This window comes from Liolophura sinensis, chromosome 1, assembly GCF_032854445.1.
Source record: "Liolophura sinensis isolate JHLJ2023 chromosome 1, CUHK_Ljap_v2, whole genome shotgun sequence".
In the NCBI taxonomy this organism is placed as follows: Eukaryota; Metazoa; Mollusca; class Polyplacophora; order Chitonida; family Chitonidae; genus Liolophura; species Liolophura sinensis.
In genome coordinates, this window is record NC_088295.1 from 75869760 (window position 1) to 75888181 (window position 18422).

General features: G+C 38.6%; 1 protein-coding gene across 2 annotated transcripts; it reads right to left on the reverse strand.

Moving 5' to 3' along the window:
• Window positions 1-628: 628 nt before the first annotated feature.
• LOC135474646 (cyclin-dependent kinase 6-like) lies at window positions 629-17554 on the reverse strand. Of its 2 annotated transcripts, XM_064754192.1 has the most exons (8): window positions 17471-17554; window positions 16206-16507; window positions 9618-9753; window positions 9007-9174; window positions 8615-8724; window positions 5495-5545; window positions 4583-4718; window positions 629-3888 (listed from the first exon to the last, which is right to left on the reverse strand). In XM_064754192.1, exons 2-8 carry the CDS (start codon window positions 16451-16453, stop codon window positions 3697-3699), a joined length of 1041 nt encoding a protein of 346 aa, XP_064610262.1. In that variant the 5' UTR covers window positions 16454-16507; window positions 17471-17554; the 3' UTR covers window positions 629-3696. The 2 variants fall into 2 exon arrangements, with proteins under 2 accessions (XP_064610262.1, XP_064610265.1); XM_064754195.1 differs by lacking the exon at window positions 5495-5545.
• Window positions 17555-18422: the final 868 nt, after the last annotated feature.

The window sequence follows — 18422 nt, forward strand, 5'->3', positions numbered from 1 at the left end:
TACAACGCTGTATTGTCATCTTGTATATAAACTCTGAATTGTAAAACCGGTCAGAAATGGCTAATTAACCAGGAGGAAAAAACGTATAGTGCCCATAGTAAACCACTGCTCTTAGGTTACCGACAACCTTGGCTCTGAATCTGCGGTATAAAACCACCGAGAGTTGGATTCAGCTCGTTGGTCAGGTGCCGATTTGATTTATTTACTTATTTGACCGGTGTTTTACGACGCACTTGAGGCTGGGAGGAAAGCGGACAGAGCCCAAGGAAAACACACGGCCGTCGTGTGGTTGGTGCAGATTTGAATCATAAATATAGCATAGCCCATTGAGTTGTGCCTCTAATCAGACACGAGAGATATTTTGAAAAAGACAGAATCCTAAGCTGAAGGTGAATTAAAATGTTATTCCGTGACGCATGTATTAATCAGCGATTTAGATTTTATTACAATATATAATGCATGTACATGTATGACGCACTTAAGACAAGTACTTCTTTTCTATTCTGAAAAAAGAGGGGAAACATTATTGCAAAAGTATAAAAATATACACACAAACTATGTAAACCTTATGTACACAAACTATTTTCTTTTTAAATAGGCATACACTTCACTACATGCCTACACCTTCCTAATACAATGTAGGCATACACAATGCAGAAGTCTTTCTTTACTTTTCAATATGTAGTTTAACTGATCCGTTGATCATAGCAATGTGCTTGGGAAAATGTCAACATTTTACCTCATATTAATTCTTTCACGTTTCTTGCCGCCAGCCAAACCACTTCTCGTGACAGGGCCTTGACGTGATGCATGCGCCAGTGCACGAATACTCGTGAACACGGAAACACAGCATGTGTTCGAGATTCCAGTGAAATTCCTGTTATTTCCTGCTGCTCAAGTTAGTAAACAATTCTACACTACAATCATGGCCGATTCTCTAGAGGTTATTATACGCGTCAACATATTCGTATGTTTGCAGTTCACAAACCAGACCGGAAAGTACGAACTAGTGTCCAATAACACCAATCCACTATTTTGAACGCCGTCGTTTCTCTGTAACATTATAGACCTGATGCTGTACTTTACAGCATTACGAATGGCTGGTATGTATACATAATGTCCAATTTTCTACAAACAGGAGTTGCAAAATTACCAAAAATATTAAGACAAAATATAATAGAGATCTATCGCACATTTGTTCTAACTTTTGCGATATAGGCCTACTATACCACGGCATATATGCGACTTATCTTCCGATAAAAAAGATTGCAACTAATTGCAAAATATCAATAGGATATTTGGTACCACAAAATAAAAGTCTTGCTCAAGTCCAGAATGTATCCAAGGAAGGAAAGAAATAGTGAAAGTAAGAGAGATATACTAGAGCATATAGCAGATCTCTCTTGTAAACCAGTAATTAATGTCTGATTTCACCACGTGCTTGCTAAGTACATGTAACTGGATATTTTTTTTTTTTCAAATGGTAGGTATACGTAGGTATTGACCCTAGGTAATTCATATCAATCAATAGGAAAATTGTTCGTTCAACCTGATATTAAGCTAGACTATATTAATACCAGGTTCAACTTTTCACTGCAAATGAACTTGACGCGGCAGTAATATATAGGCCAATGAAATACCACACTCAGACTTCCATAACTGTTACCACCATTAAAAATGTGATCGCTTGGGTTTCACGTCAAATTGCACTGGATTTCACATTAAACAAAAAAACCTTTGACTACAACAGATTTGTTCACGAGCCGAAAATTCCATTGCATTATGTGTTTTGGTCCAATAACAGATATGTGGTTCAAACACTGACACTTTCAAAACATTTCTGTTTCTGGTTTCAATAACATATCTTGTTCACGCATTGAGTACTCCATTACATTACAGTTTCTGGCTTCATTAACAGACATGTTGTTCACATACTGATAATTTCAACACAATGCAAAAATTCTCAGCAAAATAAAAATATATTGACATGTATCCTAAGAAATTCAGCATGATCATGTAATGAGAATCTGTCCAACACTTACAAATCCTGACACTTCAATTTTAAACTCGACAAACTTTGATGTAAACTTCACTGAAATCTCTAAAAGTGATGGTATAAAAAATATTTCGACTATCTAAAAGTTATTAAAATATTCAAAAATAAATGCAAAACACAGTACAAAACTACAAACATATTTTAAAAATACATACAGCACCACAGTGTTCAGTTTACCTCATTTTGATAATGTATAGATCCAAGAAATTTTCAAGTCATGTAGTATATATGTACCGCACCACGCGAGACCTTTTAAAGTAATATAGTACATATGTATCACGACACATTTCCAAGTAATATAGTACATATGTACCACACAAGACACTTCCAAGTAATATAGTACATATGTACCACATGAGACATTTCCAAGTAATATAGTAAATATGTACTACATGAGACATTTCCAAGTGATATGGTACATATGTACCCCATGAGACATTTTCAAGTGATATAGTACATATGTACCAAATGAGACATTTTCAAGTGATACAGTACATATGTACTAAATGAGACATTTTCAAGTGATACAGTACATATGTACCAAATGAGACATTTTCAAGTGATACAGTACATATGTACCAAATGAGACATTTTCAAGTGATACAGTACATATGTACCAAATGAGACATTTCCAAGTAGAACTGGCAGTTCTTGTGGGCTTGTGAGACAGACAATCCACTATGAGAGTGATAAGAAATTCCTAGCCGAGATGATTAGTAATAATCACTTTTATAAAATTGGTTCCCATTTACATGTATGACAATTAAAAAATGTACTACAAAGGTTAGTGCAACATTTGTGAGTTTGTTCTCCACTTGGGTCTAGACATGTGTAAGTGCAAATATGCAGATTATGTACATATTAATGGAAGTGTGAGGACACATTCTTCATTCATCAGCATTATGATATACATATATGCTACGATATCAAAACATCTAATCTGTTACAATGAATTTAACTTTGTGTTGGATGCTCAACTGTTAATAGCTTTAGTTGGTTTAAATATGCGAAAATTCTGTTATATTATAAAATATCAGAAATAGTTTTGTTATGAGGATAACTTGAACAGGATTTTACGGCCCATTCAGTGTTTCTTTGTTGATAAAATTTATTTGTGGAAACTTTTTCAACACAAACTAAAATATGATCTCTTTAGAAATAACAAACAGCATATGTACAAGTAGGTCTGATATATAAGAGACAATTGCATCAGCCTACAGTTGCACAAGTAGTAACATTCTCACAGTAAGTAAAACTGACATGGATCTGAGCTTCCAATCACTGGTTACTATATACAGCCTACTGCTCTCTTTCCCTACATACATCTGTCTATACGAATGGGAACCTGATTTGAGTTGGTCATGAAATGTTCTTGAGAAACTTTGCTATGGATTTATCCACTTAAAGGTACAGGTAGGCTACCCTGTTTTGCATTGCCATGTACAATTTCAATTCCACGTACTGATAACAATTAAAATCTCTGTATCCACTTCACTGCATGCAGATCCACATGCAAGTCTAACTTCACAAATCATTGACAATAACTTCATCAGATTTCACCAAGTTTAAATTGCGAAGATTTTCTAAAATACTAGTAGCCACCATTTTACAACTTTTGTACAATGTAAACATTGTCATTTTCAGGATGCTTTGGGAGAGGGTACCGACTTTGCTTCTGATAAATTCTGCGAGGTCTTTGCCCCATTATTTGTCTCTGTTGTTGTTGAAGTACTCGTACTGGCATCATTATCACTGTCGGCTTCGCTGAAGTACGGATGTTTTAGAGCATCTTTTGCACTAATTCTTTGATGAGGATTAAAGGTGAGAAGTTTCTGCAAGAAAAGATACAAAAGTAACATAAAAAATTTGTCATGTAAAGAATCAAAATAAGAGATGATACAATCAACCTGGGACAGAGATGTAGGCTTAAAGAGGCTATACTAGAGACTTTAGGAAAAACATCCATATTTGCTAAACTTATCAAATTTTCTGCATTTACCCAGAATAACTCAAATTATTGCCTTGAAGTAAATATCAGACTTGTACCTGTACTATTTACAAATTTAGGAACTTTAGTACCCATTTTAAACAGTAACACTGGCACAGGCCAGGCCAATATTTTGTGACAGGTAGTTATTTGGGTTATTCTAAAATAGTAGAAAATTTAGTTGAATTCAGCTAGAGCTTTTTCATTTATCTGTTTGACTTTTTGCCGGACACAAAAACTGCTCTCTTCCACAAAAGATGTACGAGTTTAATGGCGGAACAAACTGGCCTCACTCCTGAATGTTTTTAACACCATGCATAACGCCATGCACTGTCTCATAAGTGGTAAAGAGAGGCGAGTCCAAGACTCCCTAATTTCCTCAATTTAATATAATTAACACAACAGCTGACACACAGTGGAACCGAGCTGAACATATGATCTCATTGATTAAGAGTTAATCGTCTCCAGTTATTGAAAAGTCAGCCAGTTGATCCAGATTAACAATGAGGTTTAGGACACAAATGCCCACTAAAAGTTACCAAAAATAAATCTTTGCCCTTGGGGTCAATCTCTGGTATGTACGACTCCACAGACTGGGGCGGGGCAGAGCTGAAACAGGACCGCGACATGGGCACATCTTCTGGCCAATCCTCCTCATTTGGTAAACCCATTTTTCTGCAAAAAAAAAGTATTTGAAGAAGCTTCAAACCAGAACCATGAAAGATTGGATCTGAGTATATCTGCAACAGTAAATAATGTCTTTTCTTTTCATCTTTTAATCATACAGTACATATATTTATCTGATATTGTTCATACATTGACATTCTCAAGAATTTCCTTTCTTGTACAATGTGGCCGTTTTTATACATGATGGAAGAAGAAGCATTAGTTACATAGCTTAATGTACAATAAGATCTTGCTACCTTGAGATTGAAGAATCCTGAACTTATGAACTTAACAGATTGATTGGAGGCACATGTAAACAATCCCACAATGAAAACTTAAACTGACACTAATACTAACACATTTGCTCTCACAATATATATGTCAATTTAATTTCAAATGTCTAGGGAATAAGTACTGAAGACGAATTGCATTCACAATACATTTCCCCCAGCAGTTTAAGCAGTCAGAACAATACTTGTACCTGTACATGTAGCTATGTTCCACCTCAAAACAAAAGTAAATGGGTGAAACAGTTAGAAAACTTTAACTTGTCATGGTAAAACCATGTGCCAAGTCTCAATCTGATATGATGAACCATCTTTAAAATCATAGAACTACTGCAAATTTATAGTCTCCAGACACACCTGATAGGTACTAATCACCAGAACAGGTTTGAAATTAATTAAAACTTTACAAGTTGTAAGAAGGCCTAAGACCTTAATATAGCTCTGCACTGAAATTTGTCAATGACCAATCGTCATGAAAGTGAACATTTACAAACTCACTCAAATATTTTATTCAACTGGTCCACTTCAGCATTGCCTCGAAATAGTGGTCTGAAATGAAGGGCAAACATGTACATGAAATGAAGGGCAAACATGTACATGAAATGAAGGGCAAACATCTACATGAAATGAAGGGCAAACATATACATGAAATGAAGGGCAAACATCTACAAGAAATGAAGGGCAAACATCTACAAGAAATGAAGGGCAAACATCTACATGAAATGAAGGGCAAACATGTACATGAAATGAAGGGCAAACATGTACATGAAATGAAGGGCAAACATGTACAAGAAATGAAGGGCAAACATGTACATGAAATGAAGGGCAAACATCTACATGAAATGAAGGGCAAACATCTACATGAAATGAAGGGCAAACATGTACATGAAATGAAGGGCAAACATCTACAAGAAATGAAGGGCAAACATGTACATGAAATGAAGGGCAAACATGTACATGAAATGAAGGGCAAACATCTACAAGAAATGAAGGGCAAACATCTACAAGAAATGAAGGGCAAACATCTACAAGAAATGAAGGGCGAACATGTACATGAAATGAAGGGCGAACATGTACATGAAATGAAGGGCAAACATATACATGAAATGAAGGGCAAACATATACATGAAATGAAGGGCAAACATGTACATGAAATGAAGGGCAAACACGTACATGAAATGAAGGGCAAACACGTACATGAAAGGAAGGGCAAACATGTACAAGAAATGAAGGGCAAACATCTACATGAAATGAAGGGCAAACATGTACATGAAATGAAGGGCAAACATGTACATGAAATGAAGGGCAAACATGTACAAGAAATGAAGGGCAAACATCTACATGAAATGAAGGGCAAACATCTACATGAAATGAAGGGCAAACATCTACAAGAAATGAAGGGCAAACATCTACAAGAAATGAAGGGCAAACATCTACATGAAATGAAGGGCGAACATCTACATGAAATGAAGGGCAAACATATACATGAAATGAAGGGCAAACATGTACATGAAATGAAGGGCAAACATGTACATGAAAGGAAGGGCAAACATGTACAAGAAATGAAGGGCAAACATCTACAAGAAATGAAGGGCAAACATATACATGAAATGAAGGGCAAACATCTACATGAAATGAAGGGCAAACATCTACATGAAATGAAGGGCAAACATCTACATGAAATGAAGGGCAAACATGTACATGAAATGAAGGGCAAACATGTACATGAAATGAAGGGCAAACATCTACATGAAATGAAGGGCAAAACATCTACATGAAATGAAGGGCAAACATCTACAAGAAATGAAGGGCAAACATCTACAAGAAATGAAGGGCAAACATCTACAAGAAATGAAGGGCAAACATGTACATGAAATGAAGGGCAAACATGTACATGAAATGAAGGGCAAACATATACATGAAATGAAGGGCAAACATATACATGAAATGAAGGGCAAACATGTACATGAAATGAAGGGCAAACATGTACATGAAATTGTCAGTAAAACAGCTTCCTCGTAAGAACAACATAACTGAAGGACACAGTCAACTGCCACTTTGAGTGGGTGAGTGCTTAGGGTTTAACGTACTTAAAACTTTCTCAGTCATGACAACGAAGGAGTCTTTTATAGTGTACTGTGCCTCCTTGTTGCAGGATGGCTTTCCACTGCTCTTCTATCTAGTGCTGCTTCACTGAAACAACTAAATAATGGCAAGTAAGCTGCCCACCCAAGCCATTATACTGGCACGGGTCAAGCAGTCATTGCACTATTCCCTTAATGCTGAACATCAAGTGAGGAAGTTGTAGCTCTCTCTTTTAACATCTTAGGTGTGACCCAACCCAGGGTTAACCCTGGATCTACCACCTTCGAAGTGGACGCTCTACCGACTGAGCCATCTGGGCTGGTCTGCAACTTTGAGAACACAGGTTTGTAAGAGCAATGGCTTGCTTTGGGGGCTCCGATTTCCATGACATGTTCTCGTATATATTAGATTGGTGTTTTACTCTGCACAAGAATATTTTACTTAGCGGCCAGTAGTGTGGGGGAAGGAAGCTGCACAGAGCCAAAAATGTCCAAGGGGGATACTAATCGACCATACTGGCAGACGTTCCCATTTACTCCTATCTAGAGATCAGATCACAGTTCCATACACATTGGTGTAAAATTCTACAGAGCAGCATTAAACACCAATCAAATAAATATATAACATTATAATTACGCATGTACAAGTACACATGTTCATGCAAAAGAAACTTCATGTAAGACCACATCTTGGTCCATTGTTGGCTGTTAGGCCCTTGGAACAGCAGAGACCAAAGCCTCCATGTGTTTGTGCAATTCAAAAACAAGCATCTTTAATACCGTTTTCCAGCAAAAGCTGGAAACCATCGTGTACAGTTGCAGGGTCATACATAGATAAAAACTGGAAGTTTTTAATCCCAAACTCTAAAGGTGGAAATTGTGTTTGTGCATGAAGAAATTTTATAAAATGCACTCAAATGATGCTTTCTGAGAAGTCTGAATTAAAGCAATTTGTATCAAAACTTTTCACTGGTAAACCATCATATATTTGTTCAATATACTTGTTAGTTTTAGTACAGCTTTATTAGTAAGGGGGCTCTACAGTTTGGGAGCTCGAAAATTTTCCAGAACAAAAACGGCTCGAGATATGCCACTAACAGGACTTGTGCATTTACTTGTCCCAGACTTTAGTTAGCCAGACTTTAACAATGTTTACATGCAACGCAAACCTTTTCTCAGCTCTGGTGGCTTGAAACTGGCTATTTTACAGTCACCTGTTTCTTACGTTTATCAGCCACTGAGCTATGGAGATTTGAAGAGCTTCATTACCAACAACTTACTATCAAATAAAATTTAAATGCAAATCTAATTAAATGCAGATGAACAACTGTGGAAGCAGAAAGTTAGTTCCCAGGTAAACACAATTTGGGATATTCAGTCTGCCGTGAGTATAAATCCTGAAACTTGTCTATCAAGTTGGCCATCTGTATCAGTGATACCACTGAACAAATCTGCCATATGGAGAGGATTTATGGAAAAAAGTGTGGTATATGGGATTTAATCCAAACTACTGTTGAGTATAAATATCACTCACTGTCTGTTGAACAACTCAGCAAAGATACAGCCACAGCTCCACAGATCCACAGGCGTGGCATACTGATCCAGTAACAGCACTTCTGGGGCTCTATACCACAATGTCACCACCTTTAAATAAAGTTAAAAGCTTTCACAATACAGGCATTTATAGCTATTTGTCCTTTGTCTCAGTGGCTCAGATGTCATGAACAGACAAAATGATAAAATTTTGACTAACTGTGTTTAAAGGTTTCATTAATGTTCTGTAACAGGCAATGTTTTAAAAACTTTAAGAAATTAACAAAACATCTAAAAAAACTAAGAGCAGCCCTGTAAAGTGGATAAATTGATAAAAATCAATTAAAATGTGTCACTTGAAAAATGCTAACTTTTAAAGAAAAGAGTTCTTACCACAGCAGTAAGGGCCATCTGGAAAGCATACACTCTGGCCAGGCCAAAGTCTGCCAACTTGAGCTGACCAGTTTTGGTCACCAGGATGTTCTGTGGCTTCAAATCACGGTGTATAATTCTGTGTTCATGCAAAAAGTCAACCCCTTTCAACAACTGATACATCAAGTCCTGAAAACAAAATCGAAACATACTCTCAAATTTTCTTCTATCTTTTCACAATACATAACATAATGCTTCATCCATCCAGTTTGAAGATCTGAAGCCTAAGTTCTGCACATGGTTAAATCATCTTCACCCTTCATGCAGGAGCTAATACACGCACTGGAATTCATTAGAATACAATAGTAACTACAGTTTACCGCTTGGCGGTTAGCATCTCTTACGGTAGCACAACAGAGACATATACAAGATTCAAGACATGTAAGGCAACGTCTTAGGACTTGTGTGAGCAGTTCAGCTGCGATCTATAATTACCTCTGATCTGCGATGTAGTGAAATGCCAAACAAACACCTTACAGCGAGGCTCTGTTCCAGAGAGTCCATAAAGCTACCAGCCAACATAATACATAATTCTAACGATGGCCTGATGAATAGTATTCCCATACCCTTACCGTGATTCTGTCGGGGCCAAGTCCTGGGGAGGGGCACCTGTCCAGGTACATGGAGAGGTCCTGGTCTATGTACTCAAACACCAACATCAGCTGAATGTCCTTCTTCCCTAGTTGGTCATGGATCACATCCAGTAGTCTGGAACATTTAACATGGTACAGTGTGGGTCAGTACATGCGGTACACGGTGGAGTGCGAGTCAGTACGAGCGGTATATGGTGCAGTGTGGGTCAAGAAGTGCAATATACGGTGCAGTGTGGGTCAAGAAGTGCAATATACAGTGCAGTCTGGGTCATCACATGCGGTATACGGTACAGTGTGGGTCAGTACGTGTGGTATACGGTGCAGTGCGGGTCAGCACGAGCAGTATATGGTGCAGTGTGGGTCAGCACGTGCGGTATATGGTGCAGTCTGGGTCAAGAAGTGCAATATACGGTGCAGTGTGGGTCATCACGTGCGGTATACGGTGCAGTGTGAGTCAGTATGTGCGGTATACGGTGCAGTGTGTCATCACGTGCGGTATACGGTGCAGTGTGGGTCATCACGTGATGTATACGGGGCAGTGTGGGTCAGTACGTGCTGCATAAGGGGCAGTGTAGGTCAGCAAGTACTACAAAAGGTACAGTGTGGGCGAGCACATACTGCATACGGTACAGCACATACTGCATACGGGACAGCCTGGGGCACCACGTACAGCATACAGGACAGCCTGAGGCACCACGTACAGCATACAGGACAGCCTGGGGCACCACATACTCCATACGGCAGCCTGGGACACAACATACATGGTACAGCCTGGGGCACCACATACACATGATACAGCCTGGGGCACCACCCACATGATACAGCCGGGGGCACCACCCACATGATACAGCCTGGGGCACCACCCACATGATACAGCCTGGGGCACCACATACACACATGGTACAGCCTGGGGCACAACATACATGGTACAGGCCTGGGGCACCACACACATGGTATAGGCCTGGGGCACCACATACACATGATACAGCCTGGGGCACCACCCACATGGTACAGCCTGGGGCACAACATACATGGTACAGGCCTGGGGCACCACACACATGGTACAGCCTGGGGCACCACATACACATGATACAGCCTGGGGCACCACCCACATGATACAGCCTGGGGCACCACCCACATGATACAGCCTGGGGCACCACATACACGCATGGTACAGCCTGGGGCACAACATACATGGTACAGGCCTGGGGCACCACACACATGGTACAGGCCTGGGGCACCACACATGGTACAGGCCTGGGGCACAACATACATGGTACAGACCTGTGGCACAACATACATGGTACAGACCTGTGGCACAACATACATGGTACAGGCCTGGGGCACAACATACATGGAACAGCCTGGGGCACCACACACATGGTACAGCCTGGGACACTACACACATGGTACAGCCTGGGACACTACATACATGGTACAGCCTGGGGCACCACACACATGGTACAGCCTGGGGCACCACACACATGGTACAGGCCTGGGACACCACACACATGGTACAGGCTGGGGCTTTCATGGTAAATACAACCACATCAATTCAGAGAACAGGAAATCCTCTTCCACTCCTTGGACCCTCTGGTCATGCTATACAGGGAAATGTCCAACAAATACCTACCGATAACCTATACATTCTGCTTCAGACTATAGTTTTCAGGACTCAAATACCAGTGAAGTATATCTACATACCCTAAACCTTCTCACTTTTGGGACACATATCAGTAGTTGCGAAAACAGAACATTACATTTCTTTCCCAGCTTCTTAGACAAGTGAAAATATGAGTGTTGTACATTAGATCGTGTAGATATGAGGAAATGAATGAAAATGAGAAAAGAAAATGAATATTGCTGCTACAGCTACATTCATATTGGCTAAAAAGAGCAGACCAGGTACCCCAAGAATTAGAAGCATTAGGTTAAGTACCTCTTATGTATGTTCCACTCACAACATCGTGTTACAGATAATATTTTGACCTTACTACATGTACAATACACCTTCCACCTTTATGTATCTTTTAAAGTTGTGGCGATAGTACCCCATATGTTGCATATTGCTCGTCGCTATTTGGGCATCTAAAAGTGTACATTCACCTGTACGTCAGTACATGCTTTTAAAACCAAATAATACGCGAAGAGTTTTTAGATCAATTTTGGCAGTGTTTAGAACAAGTTATATATTAATCTCAATCCTGATAAAGTATAGCATGTGCACATTTTTCAGTTTTTTCTTTTTACTTTTTTCAGTTTATTTATATCTTTTTTAATATATCACAATGCTAGTGTAGGCCTAAAACATTCCAAACATTATTTTCACTAATTTACTTGATGTATGTATACTTGATGCTTTAGGTCGTGCTTAACAATTTTTCACTTGTATAACAATGAGGCCAAGGTACTTGTTACATGAACATGTATGTCTGTATACAACCACATGTTCAGAATAAGTTTCACAATGTTATAACTAAGAAACAGTAACGCTGTCATGGTACACTGTTCAAATCCAGCTCTTTCCTATTCAAAAGCAACTTTAATTTTGTCAAGCAATTTGTCAGATACACCACAATTTAACAAAAGATAATGGCTACTCCACCCTTAAATTTACTGAAATATTTTTAAAGCATGACCAATAACTATCAATATTATACAGAGTAAGGGCCCATTTGAATAAGCATGTCAAAGCACTGCTTTCACAATGCAAGTTCCATTGTGGTTAGTACAAACAGAACTACAGCTACGCCAAAGTCACAATAACCTGCCATAATTTGTGAGAAAATTGACAAATCCGCCCACCTGTGCGTGTAACTTGCCTTGGTGAAGCGGTGTTGGGACTAAATGTAAGCTTCAATGCAGAATAACTAACTGTTCAGTGAGCAAATAAATACAGAGTAAAATGTTCAGTCTTTTTTCTGATCAGCTATAGCATCAGTATTTTTTTATTTTTAAATCTTAGAGTTTCAGTGTACAACATAAGCCATATATATTTCACGCTGCGTTGTTAGCTATACAGAGTTGCAGAATGTTTAGACTTGTTGCCAACATGTCCGGTCACATCAACATGCCTTTACCACTCTGTATAATACAACCAAGAAAACAGTTGTGGTTATTCACAGAGTTGGTTTCACATTGGCAGTTCAGCTTACACAGTTAAGCTCTGGGACATATACCCCTAGGTCTATATGCAGACATTGGCTTATGCAGTTACTTACATGGAGGCCTAGAGAACTACTACATATTGTCTTACACACGTCTAAATAGACAAAAACTCACCAAATGGATATGGATTGTAGGCAGCTAAAAGTATGTCAACATCTGACTGTTATAAAAGACAAACATAATCATGGAACATGCTTACCTACAGGTTATTGTACAAGTATAAAGATTACAAGCACATCAGATTGACCTCATTCACAAAGCTTGCTGAAATTAGCAAAACTTCTGTATTGCCTCTAAATGGCTTCAGTTAAGGGCTTTATGATGACTTTTCCTTAATACTAAATAAGACTTCAGAATTGAAAAGAAAGTTGTTGGCTTGAATGTAATTGTCTTGTACATGTTGTATGTAGAAAGCAGTAAACAAGCTGTAAGCAGGTTAAACCCACATATGGAATTTTAGATAATATAACTTGTGCAGTATGGTGGCCATGACTCATCCATATAAGCAAACAGCCTAGGTCATGTGGAAGTGACACTGTGACAGTCTAGTGAAAATGGTGTAATGGTTCACTGAACTAAAATGCACAATTTGCATATATTCTGGGGGATTGTCTACACAATTTTTATTGCCCAACTTTCCTCCAAACAAAATGGAGGAGAAAGTCATTTTCTGACTGTGTAAAATTTATACTGTACTTGCTGTCATCTAATCTATCCCTACAATTCTCTGTTTAATTGTCACTTAACTTGCACTATCGGCCACAAAACAGATTGACATACTGGTACCTCCATGCATGTGTGCATTTATGTTACTGGGATAAACAGACACCCCATCCTACCCCAACTTCCACCCCTAACGTAACAGCCCCATAGCGTGCTGGATCCATCGCAGACAAGAATGAGGCATCACATCCCAGCTAAGAAGTGAACTCAACTCAATCTCTCATACATGTGCACATTTACAACAAATATCTTTTTTATTGGATTGCTCTTTACATGGAAATACTCACCTAAATCTTTATAGTGCTCATATTTACAAGTGGAAACAATGTCCTTTGCAAGGCTGAAAATTCCCTTTGCAGACAAACCAGCCAAGAATGGATTTGAACCCTCAATGGGCAGAGGTAGGATCTGCTGTGATCTGCATCAGCTGCATTAGAGATGAAGTGATGACCTCTCACACATTACAGTTACTGCAGTCAACCGCTAGATGTCTAATAGCACAGCAATTTCACTTTAGTTTACCACATCAGCAATCCTATCATACGTAGTATTGATTACTTCATCTAAAATACTGTGAAAACAATTATATTACCACTATTTCTTGCTGTATGAACAACTTCATAGAGTAAATTACACGAGTACATGCAGAGGAATATATCTGATAATACCTTCAGAGAAAACAAAGATATCTAATTCTTGCTGGCTACTTAAGTTAAAAGGTGAACCAAACAAATGAAAAGACCCATAGCTTAAAATAGCTTTTTAAGCTATGGGAAATGGTTCACAACGAAGGATCTGTTGTGAACCATTTCTTGAAATATTGGTGGCATCAAGTAATAAATATTGCATAAAAAGTGCTGGCACTAAGAATAGACCCGCCAAAAACTGATGTCATAAATATCAAGAGTTTACACTGACCTTTACGGTTAGAGGTCCTACATAAAGTGGGCATTTCCTGTTCAGTTGACAGCCACTTGTACCAGCCTGTGGCTTCACTGTCTTGCAGTATGGATTAGATTTCTTAAACATAAAGTACTAAAATCCTGGAGGTTTGAGCTGTTCTAGATTGAAGTTACAAACATATGTTTGTGCAAACATGCTAATTTTTTTAAGGCTACTCCAAAGCTAGTTTCTCTTTTAACAGAAATAATTCTGTCCATCATAGGATTTGGGAACATAACATTTCAATCTTCTCCATTCATATCACTTGGGCATCCCAACAGACTATTCATATTTTTATTTATTTATTTTTTTTTTTATTCAATTTTGTTGAACGATTAGATGGATGAAACCAGAGTGCCCAGACTAAACCACCATTTTTAGTACGGATTTAATTGGGCTTCATTAATTGATCTTTAATGCTGTACTTCAGAATTCGTCACTTTCAGTTTTATGGATGTCAGACACCAGAGTACTTGAGTAAGTCATCAACCTTTAGAAAGTTATACCCCAAAACCAGATGAACCTTCCGACTGTCGCAAATGAAGCAGCGAGAGACAGATTCAAATTCTAAATCCCATTGCCCCAGGACCTATCACTGGGAGCATTCCCACCACACTACGATATGCCTGTTGACATTTGGTACAAAAATAACTTAATTGTGAAAAACTGGCTCAGAGTGGGTTTGTTAGAATTTTAAGACTAAGTTAACATAGTCTGAAGTCTAGAATATAAAGTAAGATGAAGTCACTCCAGAATTCATCTGTAGCACACAAGACAGTTAGAATGTGTGTATTCCTTTGACTGACACTCTTCTTCGCTCCTTTATTCATCAGACTGATCCTTTCATTTTCATGTCACTATTTTCAGATATGTATCAAACTGTGAATCCGAGAAGTAGTTGTTAGGATTACTTTTTCAAGGACATTAAGTGGCAGTTGCCTTGATTAAGTCTGACAGTCGCTCATTATGCATGCCATTTCCCAATGACTCAGTGATATACATTTAATCATTTCCTTTCACTCTCATCAAAACATTAAGACGACCAAACTTTGAGTGAGTGAGTGCTTGGGGTTTAACGTCGTACTCAACACCAAACTTTGAGGATTCATACTTTTGTTCCATTTCGTTAACAGTATCATACTGTGTCAACTGTCATGTTTCTATCATATCTGTTTCATTTCAGCTTTGTTTCTGAAAGTTTTATCATGAGTCCAGTGCTCTCTGGAGTATCAAGAATAAAAGTAATAGTATCTGGAAGAAATCTTACGTTATTCAAAAGAAAGCCATTCCCAAAGTGAATGCACAAAAGTCTCACTACCACACCTCATTCACAGTTACATACACTTACATGTACATAACAATTTTGGATACCTGTGATTGCTTAACTGTGTCAGCAGACTGATTTCACACTTATATAGATGACAATGTTGGGTGTTCATGATTGCCTACCTGAGTCAGCAGACTGATTTCACACTTATATAGATGACAATGTTGGGGTGTTCATGATTGCCTACCTGAGTCAGCAGATTGATTTCACACTTATATAGATGACAATGTTGGGGTGTTTATGATTGCCCAATTCAGTCAGCAGAATAAAGTCACACTTACCTGACGATGTTGGGGTGTTCATGATTGCCCAGCTGAGTCAGCAGACTGATTTCACACTTATATAGATGACAATGTTGGGGTGTTTATGATTGCCCAATTCAGTCAGCAGAATAAAGTCACACTTACCTGACGATGTTGGGGTGTTCATGATTGCCCAGCTGAGTCAGCAGACTGATTTCACGGATCGTGCTTAGTGGCATGCCTTCCTCTTCAGAACGCTCAATACGAATCCGTTTGATAGCAACGATCTGGTTGCCATTCTTCACATCCTTCCCTTTGTACACTGTTCCGTACGCTCCATTACCAATTAAAGAGATCTCCTTGTAGTTCTCATAATGCCCCAAATCGGAGAGATCCTCAGCGGACGCCGACATCCTCACATCCTTAATCCTCAAACACTGGACACTATAACCATGGTGGCATTTTCACTGCAATAAAACCAGATGACGTAACATCAAGCCTGGTAAACATTTGCCCAAAAGTATTACTTTTTTGAACCCTGGCAAAAAAGCTTATAAAATATCATGCAAGTAGTACTCTAAAGACCAGATAAGTAGCAGCACATCCACAGGGCACAAATACAAAGATGGTGTACATCTATATAATTGTCCATAACCCTAGTATTAGCAGAGCAACTGTAAGGACAAGGTTGATGCTTTTGTTGGTTGCAGACCCACTTTTTAAATGCCCAATGAGGAAAATAAAATTGTCAATAAATTGACATCACTCTATACCATGCACCTTCAACCTTAACTTATCCCGTGCATTAATCTAATATCTCTAATGATAGGCCTATAATTTTCTCCGTGCATTAATCTAATAATCTCTAATGATATAATTTTGTTATATTATGTTTTACTATATGGCCCTTGTCTTGACATATATGATATAGCTATAAAATTTCACCTCAGTTATACCTAATAGCAAGTATAGAAAGCAGACACAAAATCTAACAATAGTAAACTTGTCGCAGCGAAGTCAAGAGACGAATACTTAATTTGCATGCAGCTGCAGTGCGTGTCTTTGTTGACTGCAGCCCCCTTAATACTGGCCAATGCGGTCAAAAAAAGAAAGCAACGAAGGAAAAGCAGTAGGGAAAAAATCGTTGGGATTCAATTACATAATGGTAATTTTGGGTGTTTCCGGTTTATCGGAGAGGTAAAACCGAGTAAAATAGTCCAGCTAAACATGCTGCCTCTGTCAGCTACTCTCGTGTACGTGTATGAATGAACCGTGCGAGTGAACCAAAAGAGGTGGACCCAAGTAGAAGTGTTCACCGCATACGTCACCATTTTTGAGTAAATCGTAACCTGAGCTCATTTAGCAGTCAACGCAGGTTCAATTATTTGCTGTCGGTAGTATCAAGAAACAGCTCGAGTCATTTTACTTACATTTCTTTGCTTTTTCTCTCCGATAACAAGTGGTTTCTCTTGTACTGAACCCGTTCAGAAATAGCCCACGTGGAGAGGCCTCGCTTTTGATTGGCTCAGCAAGTCATTTACACATTCCATTCTTTCTAAGGTTGTAAAGGACACTGCGGATGAGTCCAAATTTTGGTAAAAGAGGGGTGGCATGGTCAGCGCACTGTACAGTCCTGAGTGTGTTAATGCAGTACTAAAGTATACTTGGTTACGCAGTTCATTGCGTAACTGTATTTATGCCCATTTTTGGATCACTGTGTACAGAGAAAATAACTTTAACATCGTTTTACATCTACATATAGTTTACGTACCGAAGTATCGTATAAAGCTAATCATGGGATTCCCTCGGGCGCTGTAAGGTTCCCTCCCACAAAAATGCCGGCCGCCGTCGTATAAGTGAAATATTCTTTAGGGCCGCGTAAAAAACCAATCAAATAAATAGATGAATAAATAAATATAAAGTTAATCATTAGACTGAGGATACATGTAGAGTTACAGACTTTGTATGACAGTAAGGATTAATTCAAAAGTTCAAAGCAAAAATAAATAAATAATAACCCCCATCCCCCACCCACCCAAGAAAAAAAGGTTGAAATAAGAAATGGAAAATGGAAAAAATTGGAAAGAGCAAAGAAAAAGTCGTCCTGTATGTCGTGTGTCGGAAAATTTCATTTCATTTATTTTGTACATGCATAACATAATTCATTTCACCTTGATAAGATCGGCGGCTAAATGTAGGTCCCTAAGCGATATCTAAAGTCTGACATTCCCCTGTTTCCTCTCAACATAATGCTGGACGTCGTCATATAAGTGTAATATTCTTGAGCACCGCGACACAAATCAAATAAATAACAGGATTCCAATGAATATTGTCGTCACAAGGCTGAAAATTTGTTAAGTACAACGTTAAACCCCAAGCACT

What these genes read in the sequence shown, in the direction of transcription:
- LOC135474646 (XM_064754192.1), bottom strand. Translation starts at nt 16,453, where the DNA reads ATGTCGGCGTCCGCTGAGGATCTCTCCGATTTGGGGCATTATGAGAAC. An exon ending in GAACACCCCAACATCGTCAG is followed by an intron (nt 9,754 to 16,205) that starts GTAAGTGTGACT and finishes TAAATGTTCCAG; the next exon opens with ACTACTGGATGTGATCCATG. An exon ending in CAGTTGAATAAAATATTTGA is followed by an intron (nt 4,719 to 5,494) that starts GTGAGTTTGTAA and finishes TTTTTTTTGCAG; the next exon opens with AAAAATGGGTTTACCAAATG.